The 25,307-nt window shown below is 39.6% G+C and overlaps 1 protein-coding gene across 3 annotated transcripts in view; it reads left to right on the forward strand.

Moving 5' to 3' along the window:
- The window catches only part of Uso1 (USO1 vesicle transport factor), a 66,886-nt gene that overhangs the window by 21,474 nt on the left and 20,105 nt on the right, over positions 1-25,307 (forward strand). For all 3 annotated transcript variants that reach the window (XM_027388405.2, XM_027388404.2, XM_027388406.2), the window contains exons 5-11: positions 8,632-8,732; positions 9,122-9,224; positions 9,374-9,429; positions 12,776-12,896; positions 17,071-17,249; positions 19,619-19,759; positions 24,954-25,042. In XM_027388405.2, the coding sequence (XP_027244206.1) occupies positions 8,632-8,732; positions 9,122-9,224; positions 9,374-9,429; positions 12,776-12,896; positions 17,071-17,249; positions 19,619-19,759; positions 24,954-25,042 (790 nt within the window). The remainder of the gene's footprint in view (positions 1-8,631; positions 8,733-9,121; positions 9,225-9,373; positions 9,430-12,775; positions 12,897-17,070; positions 17,250-19,618; positions 19,760-24,953; positions 25,043-25,307) is intronic.

Below are 25,307 nucleotides of genomic sequence, written 5' to 3' on the forward strand. Positions count from 1 at the left end.
TCTCTGTATGTATTATTACCCTTGTGCCTGTTAGGGGTTAGAAGCCAAGTTAGGGGATGTCTCTCCTAATACTTAAACCCTTCTTTTCCTAAGACTTTGCTAATTTATAAAGAGCAACAATTTATTAAATTTAGGAAGGGTGTGTGTGTGTGTGTGTGTGTGTGTGTGTGTGTGTGTGTGTGTGTGTGTGTGTGTGTTGTCTCTTTGATATGAAAAAATACATATCTGTGTGAAATCCAAAGAAACAAATCATTTCTTTGTTATGCCTCCTCTTTTCCTTTTTATTTCAACATACTTGGATATTTAAAATGAGATAGCTTGTCATTTACATTGCTACATCATGAAAGGCTTTGTTCTATAAATTGTGAAAAGATACTCAGTGAATAACATTTCATAGAGCTGCTGAGAACGTTTGCATAGCCAACTGCTGGTCACAGTAAGATGAATGAGTTCCCATTATTTTCAAGGGAAGAGCAGACATACTCATGTGTTTTATAACTAATTTATACCAATGTATGACAAAAGTAAAACTGTAAATAAATATTGACCTTGTGTATACTTTATTAACAGTTCAGCAGAAAAGCATGTGCATGCTAATCCCACAGGGCACTGGTAGTGTGCGTGTTTGAAATGACGTGGTGAATAGTCATGAGCCTATAGAATGGAAGATACTTTTTCTTAAGAGTTTACGTCTCTGTGATATCTTGCTAGAAGTTTATTAATTTCTAAGGGGCAAAGAGTCTCTCTATGTAGTCCTAGTTGTCCTGGAACTTGCTTTAGACCAAGTTGATTCCAAACTCATAGAGATCCTCCTGCCTCTTCATCCCAGGTGCTAGGATTAAAGGCATGCCAAACAATGCCCAGCTAAGCAACACACTTAATAAAAAATGGCTTAAAACCCCTTGATGTCTTAGATATCAGGTGTGTGGGGGGTGTTTATTTTTGTGTGTATTTGGGATTTTATGTTTACTTCTTTTTTTTTTTTTTTTTTTTTTTTTTTTTTTTTTTTTGGTGGTTTTTCGAGACCAAGTTTCTCTGTGTAGCTATGGAGTCTATCCTGGCACTCATTCTGCAGACCAGGCTGGCCTGGCTGTGATTAAAGGTGTGCACCACCAACACCCAGCTACTTGCAATTTTTGAGACAGTTTTACTGTATAGTTCAGGCATGTACTCACCATGTAGCCCCTGGCCCTGCATACCCAGTCTGTACTTCAACTTCCCAGGTGCTAAGATTATAGGCAGGTGCCATGGTGCCTTCCTATGTCAGTGCTCTTTATTTTTAATGGATCTTTCAAAAGTCTCTGTGATAAAATAGGAAAAACAACTTTTGAATAAATGGTAGTAATTTTTCTAGGGACTTTTCAGTTATGTAAATTTTTTAAAACTAGATATGAAGAAACATGCTCTTGAGTTATGTGTTCAGTGCCTTCTCTTTAATGCTTCATTTGGAGGTAATTCTGCAATGACCCCAAAAGTCTATTTAGAGTTCTTTATCTTGGGAATATTTTATAACCCTTTAGTGATAAATCTGTCTCATAGTCCTAAAAATAGAGCATATTCCATGTGTCTTGGATGGTCCTCAGCTGTTTGACATAAATGGTGGAATCTCATTTTCCAAAAGTCATGCTCCTTACTTGACCTGCTCCTGTGTTTATACAGATAGATATGAATAGCTTTCTTTGTCACCTGCTTTTTATTTATTTATATTTGTCTACCTTTTCAGATGATGTTGAAAGTAAAGGTTTGCATTTTCATATGGATGATACTGTAGACATAAGACCTGGCTGGTAATATAAAAGGACACTGTCAAATGCTGTTTCTTCTGGCTTCTAAAAACTCTGACATTGATTTTAATGTGTCAGACTCTGTTATTAAAGAGGAAAATTTAATAATCTGCTGTTCATATTGTGAAACAATTCTAGTGTATCTTTTTTTTTCCTTTCTTCTTCTTTTTTTTTTTTTTTTTTTTTTTGGTTTTTTGAGACAGGGTTTCTCTGTGTAGCTTTGGAGCCTATCCTGGCACTCACTCTGGAGACCAGGCTGACCTCGAACTCACAGAGCTCCGCCTGCCTCTGCCTCCTGAGTGCTGGGATTAAAGGCCTATGCCACCAACGCCCGGCTTCTAGTGTATCTTTTAATAAGATCAAAAATTACCCTGGATAGTTCTATTTATTCAAATTTATTTTGTGTGTTCTCCCTAGAAAGCACATTATTTATAAGTAATATTTGAATATGTATACACAGGTATGTATGCAAATCAATCTACTTATACTCAGCAAGCCGGAAAGCACTGGGCTCAGAGAATACAAGTATATTGATGTTGTCCCTTTAAAGTGCCACTCACACAGTTGTGCTCCAGTTACTGACCGTTTACATTGATTTCTAGAACTCACTGATACTTATCCTGTTGTAATCTCTTTGACTTCCAGTGTCTTTTAACTGTAGCTTTTTCTTCATAATTAAAATAATCAAGTTTTCTTTTTATTTTGTTTAACTAATACTCCTAAATACATTTTAGAATGAATGAAATATTGGGTGGTGGTGGCACACACCTTTAATCCCAGCACTCGGGAGGCAGAGGCAGGGGAATCTCTGTGAGTTCGAGACCAGCGTGGTCTACAAGAGCTAGTTCCAGGACAGCTCCAAAGCCACAGAGAAACCCTGCCTCCCCCCCAAAAAAAATGAATGAAATATTATCTAAAGTAGATTTTAAATAACAGTTTTCAATACCTAACAGAAAACTAACTTACTAAAATACTATTTCTACTTTCTGTGGCATTTGAGTTGGTTGCTTGAAATGAGAACATTCTGAAGCACTGCCTTGACTCTCATCAGGCTCTTTCTTTGGAATGTTACAGATCAGGAGCTGTGGTTTCTATTATTATTTTCTCATATTTGTGTAGAGCTCTAAAGTATGCAGTCTTTCATTCAATATTTTACTTAATCCTCATAGCAGCCTTCGAGGTAGGTGTTGCTTCCCTTTCCTTAACCATATGAAAGGCTGGCCATTGTCACTCATACACTATGACATGGTAACAGAAGAAGAGTGTCTTCTCTCTTCCCTGTCCTTTCTTGTTTTTAAATATTCCATGGATTTTTCAGTTGAGTAAAGTGTGGCCCATTTTACTTTTTTAGAACTTAGAATTGTGTAATTTGTATAAGTGATTGATAGACAATTGAGATAAGCATTTAAAAATAGGCATACCTACTTAACTGTTGGGCCACAGAGGTGAAAGAGTACTTGGTGTTCTCACTTTGTTAGGACTACATCTCCTTTTCTTTTCTTTTTTTTTGGCGGGGGGCAGGGGGGCGCAGGGCTTGGATTTTTTAGATAGGGTCTTATAATGTGTTCCTTGCTGGTGAAACTCATTTTGTAGATTAGCCTGGCTTAGAACTTGCAGTGATACTCCTGTCTCTGCCTTCCGAGTGCTGAGATTACAAGCATATGCCACCATGCTCTGCTTTAGATCGCCTCCTTCTATGCAGCAATTTTGTTCTCTAGAGTATAGATTGTGAACTTGGTGTGGAGTTCATTAAAAGGTCCCACAGTGTTTTTTAAACAGTTTTCACTTCAGGAAAAAAAGCATACCCTTATAAATAAATTTTAAGAACAAGCATATCTGTGTGTTTAGTTAAAAGCTAATTGTTTAAATAGACCTGGAAAGTAGTGGGACACACACCACACACATGGACTAGTCTTTGATTTTACTCTTCTGTTTTAGGTTTATCTTTGCTTTAACAATGGGTCACTTTTTTCCCCACTTATTTAAGGGATCACCTATTTTTACAGGTTAGAGAGAGTGTTGCATATAATATTTAAACTAAGATTAAAGAGATAAACTCAACTGTGATATAAGTATACCAGTGTGACAAGATGATTCATCTCATGCCTTTGTATAATAGATATAGTTTTGTTTTGTTTTATTAAGGCAGGGTCTTTCTACATAGCTCTGGTTATCCTGTAACTTACTATGTAGACCAGGCTGACCTTGAACTCAGAGATGTGCCTGCTTCTCCTTCCCAGTGTGCTGGGATTAAGTGTATACCACCAGGCCAAGTTAGATAAAATTTCTTACGGCTGTAGTTTTGATTTATAACTTTTAGATATGATTAATTTAATAGTTTTAACAATTTTACTTTACCACTAAAAGCTTTATGTACTATTGCTTAGTTAGTTTGAGGGCATTCCATTAAAGTTTGCAACTGGTGGGACTGGAGAGATGGTTCAGAGGTTAAGAACCTCAGGCCCTTTTTCCCAGTTCTCAGTGGTGGCTCACGACCTTCTGTAACTGCAGTCCCACAGAATCTTACACCCTCTTCTGGCCTCTTTAGGCACTGCATGCATATGGCACTCTGGCATATATGCAGAGAAAACAACCATGCACATAAAATAAAAATAAATAAATAAATCTTGGAGCTGGAAAGATGGCTCATTGGTTAAAAGCACTGTCTGATCTTCCAGAGGACCTAGATTTAATTTCCAGCACCCACATGGCAGCTCACAACTGCCTGTAACTCCAGTTTTAGGGGATCTGGTACCTCATACTGACATACATGCAGGTGAAACACCAGTGCACACAAAAATAAATAAATTTTTAAAAAATAAATCCTGGAAATGCTGACTTAGGGCTGTGATTTGGTTTTTTTGAGACAGGGTTTCTCTGTGGCTTTGGAGGCTGTCCTGGAACTAGCTCTTGTAGACCAGGCTGGTCTCGAATTCATAGAGATCCGCCTGCCTCTGCCTCCCGAGTGCTGGGACTAAAGGTATGCACTTTTTTTCTTTTTAAGGTTGATGGTTGTCCTGGTTGGTTTTGTGAAGCTGATACAAACCTAGACATGTCTAGGAAGAGTGAACTTGATTGAGAAAAAGGCTCCATAATATTGGCCTGTAGAGCCAGCCGGGCAGTGGGTGGCACACGCCTTTAGTCCCAGCACTTGGGAGGCAGAGGCAGGTAGATCTCCATGAGTTTGAGGCCAGCCTGGTCTACAAAGTGAGTTCCTGGACAGCCAGTACTGTTACACAGAGAAACCCTGTCTCGGAGGAAAAAAAAAAGATTGTCCTGTAGGCAAGAATATAGGTGATTAGTATTATTCTTGGTTGGTGATTGGTGGGGGGTGTGGGTGGGGCAGCCATTGTGGTGGTGCCACCTTTGGGCAGGTGGTCCTGGAATGTGTAAGAGTGTTTAAGGCAGTGATGGCTCACACCTTTAACCCCAGCATTCAGGAAACAGAGGCAAGCAGATCTCTGTAAGTTCGAGGCCAGCCTGGTCTACAGTGCAAGTTCCAGGATAGCCAAGGCTACACAGAGAAACCATGTCCCAAGAAATAAAAAAATAAGAAGAAAGAAGACAGACAGAGCAAGATAGTAAACAGTGTTCTTCCATGGACTCTGCTTCAGTTACTCCTTCCAGGTTCTTGCTTGGCTTATTTATGTTCATGATGGATTATAATTTTATGCTGAAATAAATCCCTTCCTCCCCAAGTTATTTTTGGTTATAGTTTTTTGTTTGTTTGTTTGTTTATCACAGCAGTAGAAACCCTGGTTCAGACAGGGTCTTAGATAATATTAAACCACACACTAGTTGCATTCAGAATGTAGAGTCAAATTGATAATAAGGTACAGTATTTTATATGCTACAGTTACAGAATAAATCAAGGATATTATTAACTATTTCTTGATAGGTTATTTTCTCATGTTTGGTGCAAGCATTGCATTAACCCTTTTATTTGGCCTGCATTCCTGAATATGCACAAGGGTTCTAAAAATTGTCTTGTATAAAAAAAAAAGTCCAAAGTTAGATAAATATAGCATGCAGTGTTTCCCCACAAAATTCCACGAGGACGATGAGCGCTGAGAAGCCTGCAGTGAGAAGCTGCTTGTCTCTTTTGTCAGGACAGTTGCCTCTAGGCTCTTGCTTCCAGCAGATACATGTTACCATGCCCCACTATCCTTCCTGTATTTTGAACAGCTCACCAAGGCTTAACATGTAGGTTAATAATTTGGAATTACCTACATAGAAATATTTCAGCATTTAAAAACACAGCTCACAGGCTGGAGAGATAGATGCTCAGGGGTTAAGAGCATTTGTTGCTTTTTGTAGAAGACCCAAATTTGGTTCCCAGCACTTCTGGTGGTTCACAACCATTCATTATGCTATGCTAGTTTCAAAACACCAAGCACACACATGGTGCATGCAGGCAAAACACTCATTCATATAAACGAAAAGTTAAATATAACTTTTTAAATTAACAAAAAATGTCATATAGGATGAGCCCATGAAATCGGTACATTTTCCCTTCTATGACTGGCTTACTAATTTACTTATTTATTTACTTTTATCTTATGCTTGTCTATATACCACTTGCATGCCTGGTTCCTGTGGAGACCAGAAGAGGGCATAGGATCCCCTAGAACTGGAGATAAAGAGCCATGAGCCAACGTGTGGGTGCTGGGAATTGAATCCAGGTCCTCTGGAAGAGCAGCCAGTGCTCTTAACCACTGAGCCATCTCCACAGCTCCAATATTCGACTTTAAATCCTTTTTCTTAGTGGGCATTGAGCTGCTTCTAGTTCATGACTACTGAAATTTGACTAGATCAATTTTTATCAACTTTTTTGTTAAGATTTAAGCTTTTTTATATGTTTATTCTGTTGCTGTAACAAACATCATGATCAAAAACACTTAGGGGAGGAGAGGGTTTATTTGGCTTTCACTTCCAAGTCACAGTTTTTTGTTTGTTTGTTTGTTTGTTTTGGTTTTTCGAGACAGGGTTTCTCTGTGTAGCTTTGGAGCCTATTCTGGCACTCACTCTGGAGACCAGGCTGACCTTGAACTCACAGAGATCTGCCTGCCTCTGCCTCCCGAGTGCTGGGATTAAAGGCATGCACCTGGCCCAAGTCACAGTTTATCGCTGAAGGAAGTCATGGTGGGAAGTTGAAGCAGAAACCATGGAAGAATACTGCTTGCTAGTTCCTGCCCATGCTTAGCTTTTAAAATGCAGCCTGGGACTACCTGCTCAGGGGACAGTGCCAACCACAGTGAGCTGAGTGCTAGACCTAAACTGCTTTCTGTGACACCCTCCCTCAAGCCCCACTCTCATCTTTCATCTCTCATGCCTACAAAACCAGTACCATGAAGGGACTCTTACACCATGCTGCATTTTCCTGTCAGCTTGAGATGCAGGCTGGGCCAGCCTCCTTAGACCACAGCTTCTCAGTACTGACCCTAAGTAAATATTTGTTGTTCCAATGGAGCAGATTTCACCTCAGTGAAGCTGATGTCTTATCAGTCACAGCTGACCTTTCAGCCCTATCAGACCAGCATGCCATTGCCCAGTGAAGCACAGTGGTTCTGACCTCTTGTTAATCACAGCTAATTATTCAGCCCCAACAGATCAGTACATGCAGATCTGTTGTTCCTTTTGGGGGGGTATTTTTATTATATCTGAATGAATGTTTTGCCTGCATGTATGTATGCCTGATGCTCAAGGGGGGTGAGAAGAGGACATTGGATCCCTTGGAACTTAGGGTCTGGAGTTATGGATAGTTGTGAACCACCATGTGGGTGCTGGGAACCAAATCCAGGTCCCTGCAACAGTAACAAGTGCTCTTAACTGCTGAGCATCTCTTATCCTCTCTAGTTGAATTCAAAATGTCACAAACTGCCTTAATAGAGTCTTTGCTCCCCTGTGAAACCTCACAGGCATTGTCTGCCTTTCTTTCAGCATTAGTATGTTTCAACATCCCACAAGAATGAATGGCTTGCTAAGGTTGGATGACTTTTCTAACCCAAAGTTCCAAAGTCCTCCACAATCCTCTAACAAAACCAGTCCAAGGCATAAAAGCCATGGTTAGGTTTATTATAACACCCTACTCCTAGTACTTATTTTTGTTCTAGTTTCATTCAGTTGCTGTGACAAACTCAAGGCCATCATCCTGCCCCAGCCTCATGAGTGCAGTACCACTCAGGTCCATAAAATTTAATCATTTTAATACTAAATATTGTAGAGAAATTCAATGTTAAATTCTGCTTTTGTTGCCAAATCTTTTTTGGTTCTGTATGAAGACAATACTGGATGATCTGAAGATGACTGGTTTAATTTTATAATTAAATTACACTAACAAGTAAAAATCATCAATGACTACTATTTTGAGATATACTGATTTGGAGATATAATTTATTTAAAATAAAGCTCGCTCATAGAAGTTGTGTAGTCATAGATGTTTAGACAGAAGAACTCAGTAGTGTTTGGGATGTGGCACTATGGTTAAGTGCTTGCATGCTGTAAACAAAGACCTGGGTCCAGACTCCAGCACTGAAAAAAAAAAAAAAAAAAAAAAAAAAAAAAACCAAAAAAAAAACACTACCACATGCAGAGTATTTCTGTCACCCTAAACAATTCCCTTATCCTAATAAAAGTCTAACCTGATGTCTTTGAGGAAATATGAAATCTAACTGGCCCTGAAAGTAAATTTACAAATACAGTTTTCACTCTTAATTGTATTACTGATACCAGCCATACTGTTGACTTGTTTACATTCAGAAAAATGTTCATTTCTGTTTAACTCTTCAGTGAAAGGATACTTTAACATAGTGTCATGTTGAAGTACTTTGTTTTTTGAATGTTACAGAAGAAAATTCTGCAAGACAGACTGAGGATTTGGGAAGCCAGTTCACAGAAATTTTCATCAAGCAGCCAGAAAATGTCACTCTCCTGTTGTCTCTGTTGGAGGTAAATAGGGAACCTTGACATTCAGTCATGTTAATAAGCTGCTTTTGATGCCTTTGTGGATGTTACTGAGGAAGTAATATGTACATACTTTAAATGGAGTAAAGTTTATTGTATCATGCTTTTTGAATGCACGTGAGGGAGCCATATGCATGCTATAGGAAATATGTAATCTATTAAAAGTATATATGCATCTTATTTCTAGTTTTGCAAAGTATTTTATCATACTTTAGTGATTTAGTCAATTAACATCAACTCATATTGCTTTTTATTTCTTAAAATTCATTTTTAAAGTTTACTGAAATTCTATTTTTCACTTTTAGTTTCTCATTGCTCTGTTAGTTGAAAATAATGAGCTATAGTTGTTAAACAGTTGACATTCTTCCTTGCAGGAATTTGATTTCCATGTCCGTTGGCCTGGCGTGAGACTCCTGACTTCTCTTTTAAAACAATTAGGGCCTCCAGTGCAGCAGATTATCTTAGTCAGTCCCATGGGTAAGTGACTTCCCCTGTGTAATCTTGAGTAAAAAGTAAGGATCACTTCCTAGGAGAAGTGACTCAAGTGGTGCCTTAATAAATTGTCATTTAAGTAACTGTTCTCATTTTTAGTCTGCCTGTATTTTTCTCACGATTGTGTGTTCTAGGTGTTTCAAGACTGATGGACTTACTGGCAGATTCCAGAGAAATTATACGTAATGATGTAAGTTCAGTTTGGGGCGGGGGAACCACATGATTCTTATTTTCTCTCTTTGCAAATGAAATCTTTTTTTTACCCTTAAAAGTTAAGAAAAGTTAGTTTTGGAAAATTGGGGTGATGACCAATCATTTAGACCTTTTAAACTTGCATTTTTTTTGGTCTTCTGCCTATGGAGTATTTAGAGTTAGACAAACCATTTTGCAATTCAAATTTACTACTTACATATGTTTAAGCTTTCTTCCATGGTCTTCTGAAACGCTCACATAGAATTCCACCTCAGAAATTGTCTTCTGAGACATTAAATGGTTCTAAGTTTACAAAATATTGCACTTTGCCTCCTTTTTTTTTTTTTTTTTTTGAGGGGTGGTGGTTTCGAGACAGGGTGTCTTGGAACTAGCTGTTGTAGACCAAGCTGGGATCCACCTGCCTCTGCCTCTTGAGTGCTGGGGTTAAAGGTGTGCGCCACCACCACCCAGCCTGCCTCTTCATTCTTATTCATTGAATATATGTCCAAAGGATTTTCACTGAAAATCTCTTTAACTATAGATTGTGACTATTGTGTAGTCATTTTCCATTCTAGTTTGTACTTTAATATTTGCATATGATTTTGTAACAGGTTAATGCAAAACAGAAACAGGACTAAACCAAACCCTTGACTTGTGGTCTATGTGATATGTGGTACACATACACACACAAATGTGTATTTTATTTATTTGTTTGTTTATTGAGACAGTGTTTCCTGGAACTTGCTCTGTAGACCAGGCTGGCCTCAAACTCAGAAATCCCTGCCTCTGCCTCCCAAGTGCTGGAATTAAGGTGTGCACCACCAACACCCAGCTTATATGTCTTATATATAGCAATATATATTTTATAATAAATAACATTTTTTAAACTTAACATTTAAATCTTGTTATAGTGGGGCTAGAGATGGCTCAGCAGTTAAGAGTACTTTCTGCTTTTGAATAGGATTCAGGTTCAGTTCCTAGCACCAGGTGGCATCTCATATCCATCCATCTCTAACCCCAGTTCCAAGGCATTCAGCACCTCTGCAGGCACCACTCATGTAAAGGGTACACATACATAGAGTCAGACAAACACTCACACACATAAAATAAAAACATAAATTTTGTAGTATGTATGGCAAAGCAGTATTATAGATAGTAAATTGCTATAATATAACTTATAAGAAATAAATCTTTATTTAATATTTAAATAGTTTTACAGTTTTGGCTGGGCAGTGGTAGCTCACGCCTTTAATCCCAGCACTCAGGATTAAACGAGTTCCAAGACAGCTTCCAAAGCTACAGAGAAACGCTGTCTCAAAAAACCAATAAAAAAAAAAAGTTTTACATCTTTTTATTTGTTTGTTTGTTTGTCTTGGCACAGAATCTTACTCTGTAGCCCAGCCTGGACTTAAAATTTGAGCCTCCCTCCTGAATGCCAGCATTACAGACATATGTTTCTATATCTGCTTTATATATTTTTTAAGAACCATCTTATTTAAATGAACATCCATCTACTAGGAATAATTTAGGATGCTTTTCCATAACTAAAATGTAACTATAGGAGCTAGAGATGTGGCTCAACAATTAAGAGTATTTGCTTCTGTTACAGAGGACCAGGGTTTGGTTCCCAGTCGCCACATCAATAGCCTCATCATAGCTATAATTCTGGTTCATATGAATCAGATGCTGTCTTTGGCCTCCACAGGTGCTTGTATGATATGTATACAGACAAGTAGGCACACATATACATAGTCACATAAATAGATTTTAAACTAAATAAAATACAACTATGTACCTTAAACTCAAGTTTCTTTTCAGTTTAAATAAGAGGCTGTTGAACCATCAGATGAAGACATTCTCTTCTGCTAAGCTTTTGTTCATATAATCAGAATTTGTTTTGATTTTCAGATATAAAATGGCTTTTGAACAGATGCCTACCTTGATTCCTTTTTTTTTTTTTAAAGATTTATTTATTTATTATGTGTACTGTAGTATTCTGCTTGCATGTATCTCTGCAGGCCAGAAGAGGGCACCAGATCTCATTATAAATGGCTGTGAGCCACCATGTACTTGCTGGGAATTGAACTCAGAACCTCTGGAAGAGCAGGCAGTGCTCTTACCTCTAAGTGATCTCTTCAGCCCCTACCTTGATTCTTTAATTCCTTCTTAGAGCATATATTCATTGTACAAAATAAAACTATTACATTTTCATGCAGCCTTGATACTGTATTGCTGTGAAGAGACCATGACTTTAGCAATTCTCATAAAGGAAAACATTTAATTGGGGCTGGCTTATATTTTCAGAGGTTTAGTCCATTATCTTCATGGTGGCCTGCAGGCAGACATGGTTCTGGAGAAGGAGCTGAGAGTCCTACATCTTGATCCACAGGCAGCAGAAGCAGCTGTGTCACTGGGTATAGCTTTAGTATATATAAGATTTCAAAGCCTGCCCTCACAGTGACACACTTCCTCCAAGCCCACACCTACTTCAGCAAAACCACACCTCCTAATAGTAACTTCCCTATGGGGGCCATTTTCTTTCAAACCACCACAAATCTGTTCTACCCAGTACCCTCTGTGATCCCACCCCCATCAGATTTAAATCTATTGTCCTCTAACTTTTGGCCTTTTTCTAACTCCTGGCTTTGGTTTTTATTTGAGACAGATAGGATGATTGTCTCTGTTGGCTTTTGTTAATTTTATGACTAGAGATTAAGTTTTATTTTTGTTGTAACATATAACATCTTGGTTTTATGTTTTATACCTGTATTTTTAATTTCTATTGACCTATTTAGCATAAGAGGAAAATAATCTACTAATAATCCATTACTACTATTTGTGACACATGAATTTTCATTTTCTTTTTCTGTTGATTTAAAATCACATTGTGAGAATTTGGGGTCAGGCATTGTCAGAATTCCTGAACTCTGTAGAAGTTCTGTTAGAATGCGGTAGAATTTGATGATTTGTACTATTATGATTTTAAGAAGCCTAAGTCTGAGAGTAATCACTCTCAGCTTATAGAAACTGCATGGTGATGGATGAGTATGAAGTAATTGCATTTTTACCATATACAGTAAAAAGAACCTGTTAGATATGTACTCTTACCAAGGCTCTGTCCTCCTGTGATCTTGACCTTCAGAAAAGCAAATTGTTGAACTCTGCCCTCTGTGTTCAGATAGATAGATAGATAGATAGATAGATAGATAGATAGATAGATAGATAGATAGATGCAGTTGGACTTGTAAAATCCTGTGTATTACAGGCTTCTGTGATTCTAAAGTAATTTCTAGGTGTCCAGTAAAGTTTGTACTCAACTAAATGTCATCTTTGTTCTCCATAAGGGTGTCCTACTGCTGCAGGCCTTAACAAGGAGCAATGGAGCAATCCAGAAAATTGTGGCTTTTGAAAATGCTTTTGAGAGGCTGCTGGACATCATTACAGATGAGGGGAACAGTGATGGAGGTAAGAGTGAGAGACTGTCTGAAGACTGCTTTGTGGTCACTCACCATCGGAGTAGTCACCTTAGTTTTATAGCAGTATATAGGCTTGATTACACAATGGCAGCCTTTGCCAGGGTGTGGGCCTTGAAAGTCAGTGTCAAGAGTTCTTAGCACATTTTTTCTTGAATAGAAATGAAGATCTCTGAGTATCTAAGCTAGGTAGGGAAGAAGACAGGAGTCTGTCTTGTGAGAGCCCTGTGTGAGAATACAGATGAGTACATTCACATCTTCCTCGGTGTCAGAATTTCTTGACTAACAATCAACTCCCAGGGCATTGCAGTTTCAGAAGCATCAACTTGCAGATACTCCCACTTTGCCAACACAGGTTCTTTTATTGACATCTTAATTACTAAGACTAACTGACAGATCACACATTGTACATCACTTGGTAAATGTATCTGTATATGTGTAGATGTGGACTACATAGAGCTAAGGGGCTACAGCAGGGTTAAGAGGCTTTAGAAGTCAGGAAAGCTGATAGAAAATGGAGTCTGTATGAAAATGGTAATGACCGAACTGAGCTTCTCAAAAAACTGGAGAAGTTGCAGCTTCTGGTGTTGACTTTAGAATGGAACTACAGTATCAGAGTTGAGCTGCAGGAGTAAGGTGAAGGGATTGTCTTTACAGATAAGTGGACAGCAGTTTCAGACAGCAGAACAAGCAAATGTCACTTACAGTAGACTGTCAACAGCAGGGACCAAGTAGACTTGAAGCCGCTGGGACAGTTAGAAGTTCTTTGTTCATTTTTGAGGCATATAATGGATGGTCAGATGACAAATGAGTGAGATAATCACTGTCCAAGTATTAAGTATCCACTGCTTTATGGGGAGTCAAACTTTTTTCTTGGTTTGGTGTGTCTGATGAGTTCTTTAAAAATTGTGTGTGGTGGAGGAGGAGGAGGAAGAGGAGGGGCTGCACCTGTGTGGTACAGTGGGTCAGGTGGTGGTGGAGGAGGGGCTGCACCTGTGTGTGGTACAGTGGGTGCTGGTGGAGGAGGAGGGGCTGCACCTGTGTGTGGTACAGTGGGTCAGGTGGTGGTGGAGGAGGGGCTGCACCTGTGTGTGGTACAGTGGGTCAGGTGGTGGTGGAGGAGGGGCTGCACCTGTGTATGGAGGTTAGAGGACAGCTCTGTGGAGTAGTTTCTCTTCTTGGAGCTTTAGGTGGGATCCAGGGATGAACGTAAGCTCCAGGCTTGCAGAGCAGGCACTTGTACCCACTGAGTCATCCATCATATTGGTGCCTGACAAATTCTTGGACTTTGTTTTCCTGAAATGATCTTAATATACCAATGTGCCCCACACATACTAGTTCACCCTAGTAAATGTATGGGGGCCCCTCCTACTCCCAGGAACATGTCTGTGCCTCATGGGGGAAGCTAGAAAGAGGGTGTTTTTCACCTGTTGTCCTGGGTGCAGAGTGGCTTTCCAGCCTCAAAATGGAGTCAAGGCTGCTTTAAAATGAAGTCTCTCTGGGCAAGGCACAGCACTGTTCTTTACAGAATGAAAGAACTTAAGGCAGGAGCAAGCTTGACCTCAGACATTTCTAAACCATCAGTATCTTACTCATTAGCTCAAGCTGCCCTTCAATGTGATAATTTGCCTTGGCCTGCAGGTGCTAGGATTATAGCTTTATGTCCTGAAGACAAAGTAAATCTCTAAAAAGGGAGAAAGGCATTTGGTTGAATACTTGAAAATCTCAGGGAAGCCCATAAAACAGCAAAATTGAACATTCTGGAGCCAAACTTGCTTTCCTTTGAGTTTAAATATTTTAATTGAGCCAGGCATGATGATGTGTGCAAATAACCATTGTAGATAGTGTGGTGTAAAACAAAGCAGCAGACTCTTAGATACAGTACCAAAAGCATGATCCTTAAGAGGAAAAAAACCTGATGAATGGGACTTTATTAAAATTGAGAAGTTGTAAGCTGGTGCACATCTTTAATCCCATTACTCAGGAGGTAGAGGCAGGCTGATCTCTGTGAGTTCGAGGCCAGACTGTTCTAGAGAGTGAGTTCCAGGACAGCCAGAACTGCTATACAGAGAAACCCTGTCTTAAAAAACCATAAAACCAAAACAAAAGAAAAATTTGCTAAATTGTGTTCTATAGAAGACACTATTAATCAAATTCACTAACAGGGCATGGGCTGGAAGAAAATATTAGTAAAACTTGTATCTGAAAAAGGACTTGAAAACTTAATAGTGAAAAGAAAAGCAAATTTAAAAGTCATCACATGTGAACAGATTCCTCATTAAAGAACAGGTTACAGGGGCTGGAGAGATGGCTCAGAGGTTAAGAGCACTGACTGCTCTTCCAGAGGTCCTGAGTTCAATTCCCAGCAACCACTTGGTGGCTCACAACCATCCGTTATGAGATCTGGTGCCCTCTTCTGATGTGCAGATATATATGGAAGCAGAATGTTGTATACATAATAAATAAATAAATAAATAAAATCTTTTTTTTTTTTTTAAAAAAAAGAAGAGGTTACAGTTTATAGTAGCATACAGATAAATGCTCAGCATCACATCTTTAAGCAGTTGCAATAGAAATGATGAGACGCCACTGCCCACCATTGCAGTGGTGAACATCCAGTATTCTAACTCTCCTAGATGCTGTTGAGAGTGTGGAAAGATGCTGGAGAGGATGCACCCAGTGTGGAAGACACTGGCAGTTCCTTACAAAGCTAAACACAATGTTGCTGTGTGATCTAATAGTAATGCTGCTTCATATTTGTCCACATTATGTTAAAACTTATATCCACACAAAAACTTAGACTTGAATGTTCATAGACACCTTATTCCTATTGCTAAAACAGGATGTCTTTGAGTAGGTGAATAGATAAATGCTAATGGTTCAGAAAATTGGATCTTACTCCAAAATAAAAGGCATCAAGCTACAGAAGGGTGTTGGGGAACCTTAAGTACATGCTGCTGAATGATTCCAGTTTAGCAGCTTTCTGGGAACGAGTGTAGAGGCAGTTGGCTGGCATCTGGATAGGGGAAAGCTGAGAAACAGGGTAGTTTTAGTGATGAAGCTGTTCTGTTTGGTACTGTAATGGCAAACTCTCAGATTCTACGTTTGTCAAAACTTTTTGCAGCATGAAGAGTGAATTGTGATCTTCAGCACTATGTGCCATCATCATCCACACTACTGCATGATGATAATGAGGGACTAAGGGGAGGAGAGAGGTGGAAGCTGCTTATTGTCCTGGTTCTCTAACTGTAAGCTGCTCTAGGAAGCAGCTATGTAGATTGATTTTCTTCACATCTCTGTATTTAGTGTGTTTAGTGCCACAGCACATGTGTGGGAATCAAGACAGCTTTCAGGAGTTGTCTTCCTTCTACCATGCGGGTCCTGGGGCTTGAATTCAGGTCATCAGGCTTATCAGCAAGTACATTTACCACACTGAACATAAATCTAGCAGGACCAAAGGTGTGTATGTACTAGGGCCTAGAGCAGTGAGCGCCTTGTACACTCTACTTTACAAGAGGAAGCAGGAACCCTTGGTTGTTTAGCACTTGGTATAGGTCAGTGGGAAGGTTTTCACTGAGATAATAACAGAAGCTGTACTGTGGGTGAAACTGCACATGATAATGGTATTTGTAAGCCAAGTAGGAGAAGGATGAAACAGTGGAAAATAGCCTGAGTGGCCAGATTGAAAAAGAGGCAGAGACAAGTGTCCGATAGGTCTTAGAGATCACATAAGGTGTGATAGAGTCAGTCAATAAATATTTAATACTGTGCTATTTTGTATGTATCTGAAATCTTGTTCCTTGTCTCTGCCAGGAATGCAGAATTATAATGTAGTGGAAAGAACAAGCTTCTAGAAGGCAGTGTATGAGAAGGCTGTGTATGGCAGTCTAACCTAGTCCCTGGGTCTTGACCATCAGTACTGAGAACATGGTATTTAAGCTTGTGTGTGAACATGAAAGATGACTTTCTATAGTGGGTTGGACATACAAGTCAAGAAGTCACTGTGGGTTGAGAAAGAGCGCACAGACAGAGGCAGGTGGAAGGCAGGGGTCAGAACAGGCCATACTGTGCCATACTGACCATGGAGATGCACTCTTTAGAACATTGGGTTGACTTCTTTCAGGTGTTATCAGCCTTAATGCCGCCATTTTACGTTCTTTCCCTAGGTATAGTAGTAGAAGATTGTTTGATCTTACTTCAAAACTTGTTAAAGAACAACAATTCCAATCAAAACTTTTTTAAGGAAGGCTCATATATTCAACGTATGAAACCTTGGTTTGAAGTTGCAGATGAAAATTCTGGTTGGTCAGCACAGAAAGTGACCAATCTACATTTGATGCTACAGGTATGTGGTCCTCAGACATCACTGTGATAGAATCTTGTCAGGGATCCTTTCAGTGAAAAGAAAATTGCTTCTGTTTGCTAAACCCGGGGTTTCAGTTGCTTTTAGGGGAGAGGTAAACCTTTTTTTTTTTTTTTTTTAATCTTATTTTACATACCAGTCCCAGTTCCCTCTCCCTCTTGTCCTCCCATGCCCCCATCATCTCCCCACCCCACCCTCATCCATTCCACAGAGAGGGTGATTCCTCCCATGGGGGATCATCAAAAAATCTGTCACTTCATTTGGGGCAGGATCAAGGCCCTCCCCACTGTATTGAGGCTGAGAGAGTATCCCTCCTTAGAGAATGGGTTCCAAAAAGCCCATTCGTGCACTAGGGATAAATATTGGTTCCGAAGCTAGTAGCCGCATAGACTGCCCAGCCCTCCAGCCCCAACTGACACCCACATTCAGGGGGGCCTAGTTCTTATGCAGGCTCTTCAGCTGTCAGTCTGGAGTCAGTGAGCTCCCACCTGCTTAGGTCAGCTGTTTTCTGTGGGTTTCCCCAACATGGTCTTGACCCCTTTGTTCATGATATCAGTCCTCCCTGTCTCCAACTGGACTCCAAGAATTCAGCTTAGTGTTTAGCTGTGGATCTCTGTATCTGCTTCCATCAGTTACTGGATAAAGGCTCTAGGATGGCAATTAAGGTAGTCATCATTCTCCTTATAGGGGAAAGGCTACTAGCCCTCTCCATTATTGCTTAGATTCTTGGTTGGGGTCATCCTCTTGGATTCCTGGGAATTTCCCTAGTACATGGTGGTGCACACCTTTAATTCCAGCACTTGGAAGACAGAGGCAGGCAGATCTCAGTGAGTTCAAGGACAGCATGGTCTATAGAGTGAGTTCCAGAACAGCCAGTGCTACACAGGGAAACCCTGTCTTGAAAAACAAAACAAGTGGATAAACTTGCCTTGCCTCCGTCACTGAAATGTCCCTTTCACATGCTTGGTGAAGACCATAGACTCCAAGGCAAAGGAACTGAAATTCTGTCATCATAGTATTTTCTCCACCTCAGAGATGGAGTAGTTGAGTTCATGACTTTGCAGCCACATTTGGTCTTTTTAGAGCACCTGCAGTCTGTCTGTCTGTCTGTCTCCCTCTCTCCCTCCTCACTATGTGTCCCTGGCCTGACTGTCTCCTAAGTGCTGAGATTTCAGGTGTGCCACCACACCTAGCAAAAGGTAACTTTCAAACTTTTTTTTTTTAATTAACTCATTGTCCCTCTGTCCTTCTCCAAAAGCCCTCTCTTTTTTTTTTTCTTTTTTCTTTTTCTTTCTTTCTTTTTTTTTTTTTTTTGTGGTTTTTAGAGACAGGGTTTCTCTGTGTAGCTTTGGAGCTTATCCTGGAACTCTCTCTGGAGACCAGGCTGGCCTCAAACTCACAGAGATCCGCTGCCTCTGCCTCTGCCTCCCAAGTGCTGGGATTAAAGGCGTGTGCCACCAACGCCAGACTCAAAAGTCCTCTTTATTAGGGAAACAGTATTTATAATAGTCCTGTCTATAGTAATGCTAGTGTTTTAATTGATTACTTCAGCATATCTCCTATAAAGTCATAGATGACATTCATCTGGCACTCTTGTTAAATAAGTTTTGTCATAAATAATATGTTTAGGTATAGACAGTTTTTGCATATAAAACATATGACTATTTTGTAAAAATGTAAGCCATTGTTTAGTTTTTTTTTTAAGATGTAATTGGGCCTAAATAGTTGTTTGTTTCTGAAACTTGGTGTTCAGGTTCAGAGTAATCATGGGATTATAGGGATTTAATTAATGAGAGTGGCCCCGCCTAGTGCATGGGTCTTCTGTCAGGCCTTTAGCTGTTAGCTTTATCCTATCTCCAGTGTCAGGGGAGGCCGGTGGGCTTTCAGACCCACTCTGTAATTAGATAGTTCCCACTTTGACAGAAGCCTGCCATCCTGTACCTCAATTCAGTTTTGTATTGAATATGTATTAGTTTGTAAATACTATGTTTGTTATTTGAGTACAGAAATGACTAAAGTACGTGCTATTTTGTGAGAGTTCAGATCATCTGTAAGGGACAACATTAAGCAAATAGCAAAAGTATAATATGTACTAACACTGTTGCCTTAGGAGAAAAGGGCAGTGCTTAGCTCTGGTGAGCGCACAGGGAATGTTCCAACAGATGATTTTGTTCACATGGCCCAGCTTTGTCTCAAGCCTTTACAGATGATTCTGAGACAGGATCTTATCCAAGTAAGCTATTCTGGACTCTTGGCCCTCCTGTCTCCACCTCCCAGCTGCTTGGATTGCTTGTGTGCACCATCATGCCCTACTGCAAATCTTTAAAAAACAAATTTTATCTCTTTCACAGCTTGTCCGAGTACTAGTGTCTCCCACCAACCCTCCTGGTGCGACCAGCAGCTGCCAGAAGGCCATGTTTCAGTGCGGGTTACTGCAGCAACTTTGTACCATCCTGATGGCTACAGGAATTCCTGCTGATATCCTGACCGAGGTCAGTGAGGGAAGACAGAGGCCACTCTCTACAAGCTGGGTGTCCTAGGAATTAGACATTAACTGAAGGCAAAATAGCAATAGCTAACCATTTTTATGGTAGCTTCCTCACTTGCTACATGATAATGGCAGTGTTAGTTCCAAAAGGCAAATTCCTTTCTTCAGGTTCCATAATATACAATGTTAAGCTTAGCTGATTGTTGTAGTTAGGGTTTCTATTGTTATGAAGAAGCACCATGACCATAGCAATTCTTCTTTTTTTTTTTTTTTCCTTCAAGACAGGGTTTCTCTCTGTAATAGTCCTGGCTGTCCTAGAACTCACTTTGTAGACCAGGCTGGCCTCAAACTCAGAGATCCACCTGCCTCTGACTCCCAAGTGCTTGCATTAAAGGCATATGCCATCACCACCACCACTGGCCACATAGCAACTCTTATAAAGGAAAACATTTAATTGGGACTGGCTTATAGTTTCGGAGGGTTGGTCCATTATCATCATGGTGAGACATGGTGGCATCTCTTATAGGCAGACATGGTGCTGGAGAAGGAACTCAAGAGTTCTACGTCTTGATCCTCAGGCAGCAGAAGCAACTGTGTCACTGGGCATAGCTTGAGCATATATGAGACCTCAAAGTGTGCCCCCACAGTGACACACTTCCTCCAACAAAGCCATACCTCCTAATTGTGCTGCTCCCTATAAGTCAAACATGAAACACATGAGCCTGTGGGGGCCACGCCTATTCAAGCCACCACACTGATCATCTGGAAATGTTGTTCATTATTGAACATATTTATCAGCAATATGTACATGTTTTTGGAAATGATAATGTAATTATATCATTTCCCCCTTCCCTTTCCTCCCTCCAAACATTGCTTCTCTAAAGTGACATCTGTCAGCTGTCAGGTGCTCGGGGACTTCAGTAAGTAACCCTCAGTGGCTCAGATAACTTTGTCAGTGTTCTTTTTTTTTTTTAATTTTTATTTTATTAGTTCAAATTAGGAACAAGCTTGCTTCAGATGGCAATCCCTTCTCCCTCTCCCGCCCCTACCCCCCAACATCCCAACTGCCCCTCGCCATCCCCCCTCCACTCCCCAGGCAGGGTAAGGCCCTCAAAAGGGGCTCCCCAAAGTCTACCACATCATCCTGGGCCAGGCCTAGGCCCTTCCCCATGTGTCCAGGTCAAGAGAGCATCCCTACATATAGGATGGGCCCTCAAAATCCCATCTTTTTTTTTTTTTTAAGACCTTACATATTTAATACAGTGCGTTACCCCTGTACAAATGGAAAAAAAAAAAATAAGTTCAACATTTCTAGAACAATATGGCTGTTAATTTTTGTACAATGCCAACTGAACGCGGTAAACTGGAATACTTTTTTTCCAAAGTTGACAGCACAGCTAAAGTTTCCAAAAATTCAAATTATATATGTATATATATATATTTATATAAAAAGACCAATAATGGCAGTATGTTATGCATCAATAGCAGCAACAGGCTTTTCCAGGTTCTGCAGTCATTAAACAAAATTGTAGAGACATCCAGCACTCTCCATTTAAAAAAAAAAAAGTAAAAAACAAAATCCCAGAAAAACAGCACAGTACTGTTACCCTTGTGGTACCTGGCACCATTTATTTTTTTTTTTTAATTAGCTTCTCAATCATCATCTGGAAGGAAACCATTCTGAGCAACATCATTAAAATCAGCTCTGATAAAGCACGGTCACTACTATGTATCATAAAGCAGGTCCACATATGAGTGAGTACATATCATGTTTGTCTTTTTGTGATTAGGTTACCTCACTCAGAATGGTTTCTTCAAGTTCCATCCATTTTCCTGCAAATTTCAAGATTCCATTGTTTTTTTCTGCTGAGTAGTACTCCATTGTGTAAATGTACCACATTTTCTGTATCCATTCTTCAGTTTAGGGGCATTTGGCTGCTTCCAGTTTCTGGCTATTACAAATAATGCTGCTATGAACATGGTTGAGCATATGTCCTCGTTATATGAATGTGCTTCTTTTGGGTATATGCCTAGGAGTGGAATTGCTGGATCTTGTTGTAGACTCATTCCCATTTTCTTGAGGAGTTGCCATACTGATTTCCAAAGTGGCTGTACAAGTTGACACTCCCACCAGCAGTGGAGGAGTGTTCCTCTTTCTCCGCATCTTCTCCAGCATAAACTGTCATTGGTATTTTTGATTTTAGCCATTCTGACAGGAGTAAGATGGTATCTTAGAGTTGTTTTGATTTGCATTTCTCTGATGGCTAAGGATGTTGAACACTTTCTTAGTGTCTTTCAGCCATTTTAGATCCCTTTATTGAGAATTGTCTATTTAGTTCTGTACCCCATTTTTTAATTGGATTGTTTGGTGTTTTGGAGAATAGCTTCTTGAGTTCTTTGTATATTTTGGAGATTAGCCCTCTGTCAGATGTGGGGTTGGTGAATATCTTTTCTCAGTCTGTGGGCTGTCGTTTTGTCTTGCTGACTATGTCCTTTGCCTTACAAAAGCTACTCAGTTTCAGGAGGTCCCATTTATTAATTGTTGATTTCAGTGTCTGTGCTACTGGTGTTATGTTCAGGAAGCAGTCTCATGTACCAATTAATTCAAGGGTATTTCCCACTTTATCTTCTAGTAGGTTCAGTGTGGCTGGGTTTATGTTGAGGTCTTTGATCCATTTTGACTTAAGTTTTGTGCAGGGCGAAAGGCTTGGGTCTATCTGTAGTCTTCTACATGTTTGCATCCAGTTATGCCAGCACCATTTGTTGAATATGTTCTCTTTGTTCCAGTGTATATATTTGGATTGTTTGTCAAAAATCAGGTGTTCGTAGGTGTGTGGGTTAATTTCAGGGTTTTCAACTCTATTCCATTGGTACCAGTGTTCTTAAAAGTGGACACAGAGTTTTAAAACTCTCACTTTGCATGATTCTGTGGCATTTTCTGGATCAAGAGTAACAATCCATCTTCAGGTCATTTCAGACCACTTACAGGAGGAACTTATAGTTTTAATGTTATAAACAAAAATATTAGCCGGGCAGTGGTGGCGCACGCCTTTGATCTCAGCACTCAGGAGGCAGAGGCAGACAGACCTCTCTAAATTCAAGGCTAGCTTGGTCTATAGATTGAATTGTAGGACAGCTAGAGCTACACAGAGAAACTCTATCTCAAAAAAAACCAAAACAAAAAGAACAAAATTATTTAGAATCCTTTAACAGACTGACTTAAAGAATAGTAAAATTTTTGCCTTGATTTATGGCATTGTCTGTTTCTTATCTGTAAGAATAAAGAAGTTAGTTCATAGAATGTAGATACTTTGTTTCAGTTACTTTTGTTGGGCTGACAAGATGGCTTAATAAAGATGCTCACTGCCACACCTGTGGAGGTGAATTGGATCCCAGGGACCCATGGTGGAAAGAGAGAACCGATTCCCACAGGTTGTCCTGTGACCTCCATATGTACATCATACACAAATGAATAAATGTAATAAAACCTGTAATTATATTTGTCAGTTGATATATGTATATGGAAAATACAAATAATAAGTTTAGAACAAAACTAGCCATTTTTTATATCATTTCTCTCCCCATTAAGTCAGTCTTGTCCCCACCCCAGTCCCACAGCTTTCTTTGCTTCCTATCATGCCAGGATTATTTTATGTAATGTATGTTTAAATTAGTAGATTTATGTAGAGCTATAACATTTGTGAGGCAAGCTACCACTCTTACCCAGGCTGGCCTTGAACTCCAGACAGTGCTCTTGCCTTAGCTTCCTCAGTGCTGAGGTCACAGGCACCAGCCACTGGGCTGTGTTGCAGTTTATGCATTTAATGTGTATATTCACACTGTTCCTGCTAAGCCAAGCAGAATTCTGCATCTACTGAAAGAGGACATGTTGTGTGTCTAACTCTACATGAGCTCTGATTGCATTCTTCTTCATCTTGAAGCTCTGTGTAATTTTACCCTGTACTCTCCTCACCACATCACCCCCACCCCAGTTCTGGGAACACTCCATCCTGCTCCATCCAAGCTGGAGTCCAGCTGCTCAGCTCTGGTCCTGGGACTCCATTCTGAACTTCTCCTGGGATTTCCCTTTCTCTCTGCCTTGATTTGGATTCCACCTTTTTCTGGATCCTAAATCTTTTTCCCTTTACTTCTAGATTCTTCATCTCATTTTACTAAGTTTTCTAAAAGAAAGTTATTGGCAAAATAGGGTTTTTTTGTTGTTCTTTTATGCATGAAAATCTTATTCCCTCCTTCAGCATTATTGTTGGGTTAGGTATGGACTCGGGTTTGAAATAACTGTCACTCAACTTTCAGGACATCATTCTGTTACTATTGTTAAGGAATATTGTGGCCACTTTGAATTCTAACTCTTTTTTTAATAATGAAACCTGCTTTTTCATTTTTGGATCTTTTTAATTCTGGTTTTCTGAAAACTGCTGATAATAACTGTGACTCTGATCCCCATCTTAGCAGTGATAGCCCTCCCCGCTATGGGCACACTCTCTTCAGCAAGGAGAATGGCTGCTCATCCTTGATAACATCCTTTCTGTTCTCCTTCTGGAACTCTGTTAACAAATTTGAAAATCTCTGAACCTAAGCATATCTTTAGAAGTAATTTTTAGTTGATCATAATGTCGTGTTTATTATGTATAACATATTGCTTTGAAATATAGTTTCTCTTTTCTTGAAGTTATTTTTTTACTTAATCCTTAAATTAAATGTTCATTATGTTGTATTTTAAATGTGTTCATTGATTTTATTTTAAATCGTTCTTCTGATTTGTTGGGGGGAGGATAAGTCCTACCTCTTACAGTATATCATTATTTTAGTTTCCATGAGATCTCTAACTGCATGTGATCAAATACTTGGTTTGGTTTTGGTTATGAGACTGGCCCCAGATGTGCTATGGAAATGAAACTGGCCTTTAAACTTGTGTTCTTCATGCATCTCGACCCTCAGTGCTGAAATTACAGGTGTGTGCACGGTGCCCAGCGAATGTTGGTTTTAGTGTGAGGCCTGTCTGAGCATCCTGAAAAGCTCTCCAGAGAGTTTTCAACAGGAGAATGCTCTAACCAACCTTTTCATGTCTGAATTTTGATATTTAAAAACAAAAGACAAGGTGTAACATTTTCTTGGAAAACAGGTTTTCCATCTTAGCTTACTTTCCATGGTGTTCTTTTGTTTTTCTTTCTTGACAGACCATAAATACTGTATCTGAAGTTATTCGAGGCTGCCAAGTCAACCAGGACTACTTTGCTTCTGTGAATGCACCTTCAAATCCCCCAAGGTAAGAATCTGGAAATGAAGGTCCCTGTGAGAAAATGGTAAGCGCTTAGGTTCAGGTGTTAGTGGATCTCATATGCCCATCTTATTCTTCTTAAAGGTCAGCGTGTGTTATGGAATGGTTCAATAGTATAAGCATATTGGTGATTAAGACTGTATGTTTCTGTATAGGGTTATTGGTGATTAAGACTGTATGCTTCTGTATAAGGATATTGGTGATGAAGACTGTGTGCTTCTGTATAGAGATATTGGTGATTAAGACTATATAC

Source organism: Cricetulus griseus (assembly GCF_003668045.3).
Source record: "Cricetulus griseus strain 17A/GY chromosome 1 unlocalized genomic scaffold, alternate assembly CriGri-PICRH-1.0 chr1_1, whole genome shotgun sequence".
Lineage (NCBI taxonomy): Eukaryota > Metazoa > Chordata > Mammalia > Rodentia > Cricetidae > Cricetulus > Cricetulus griseus.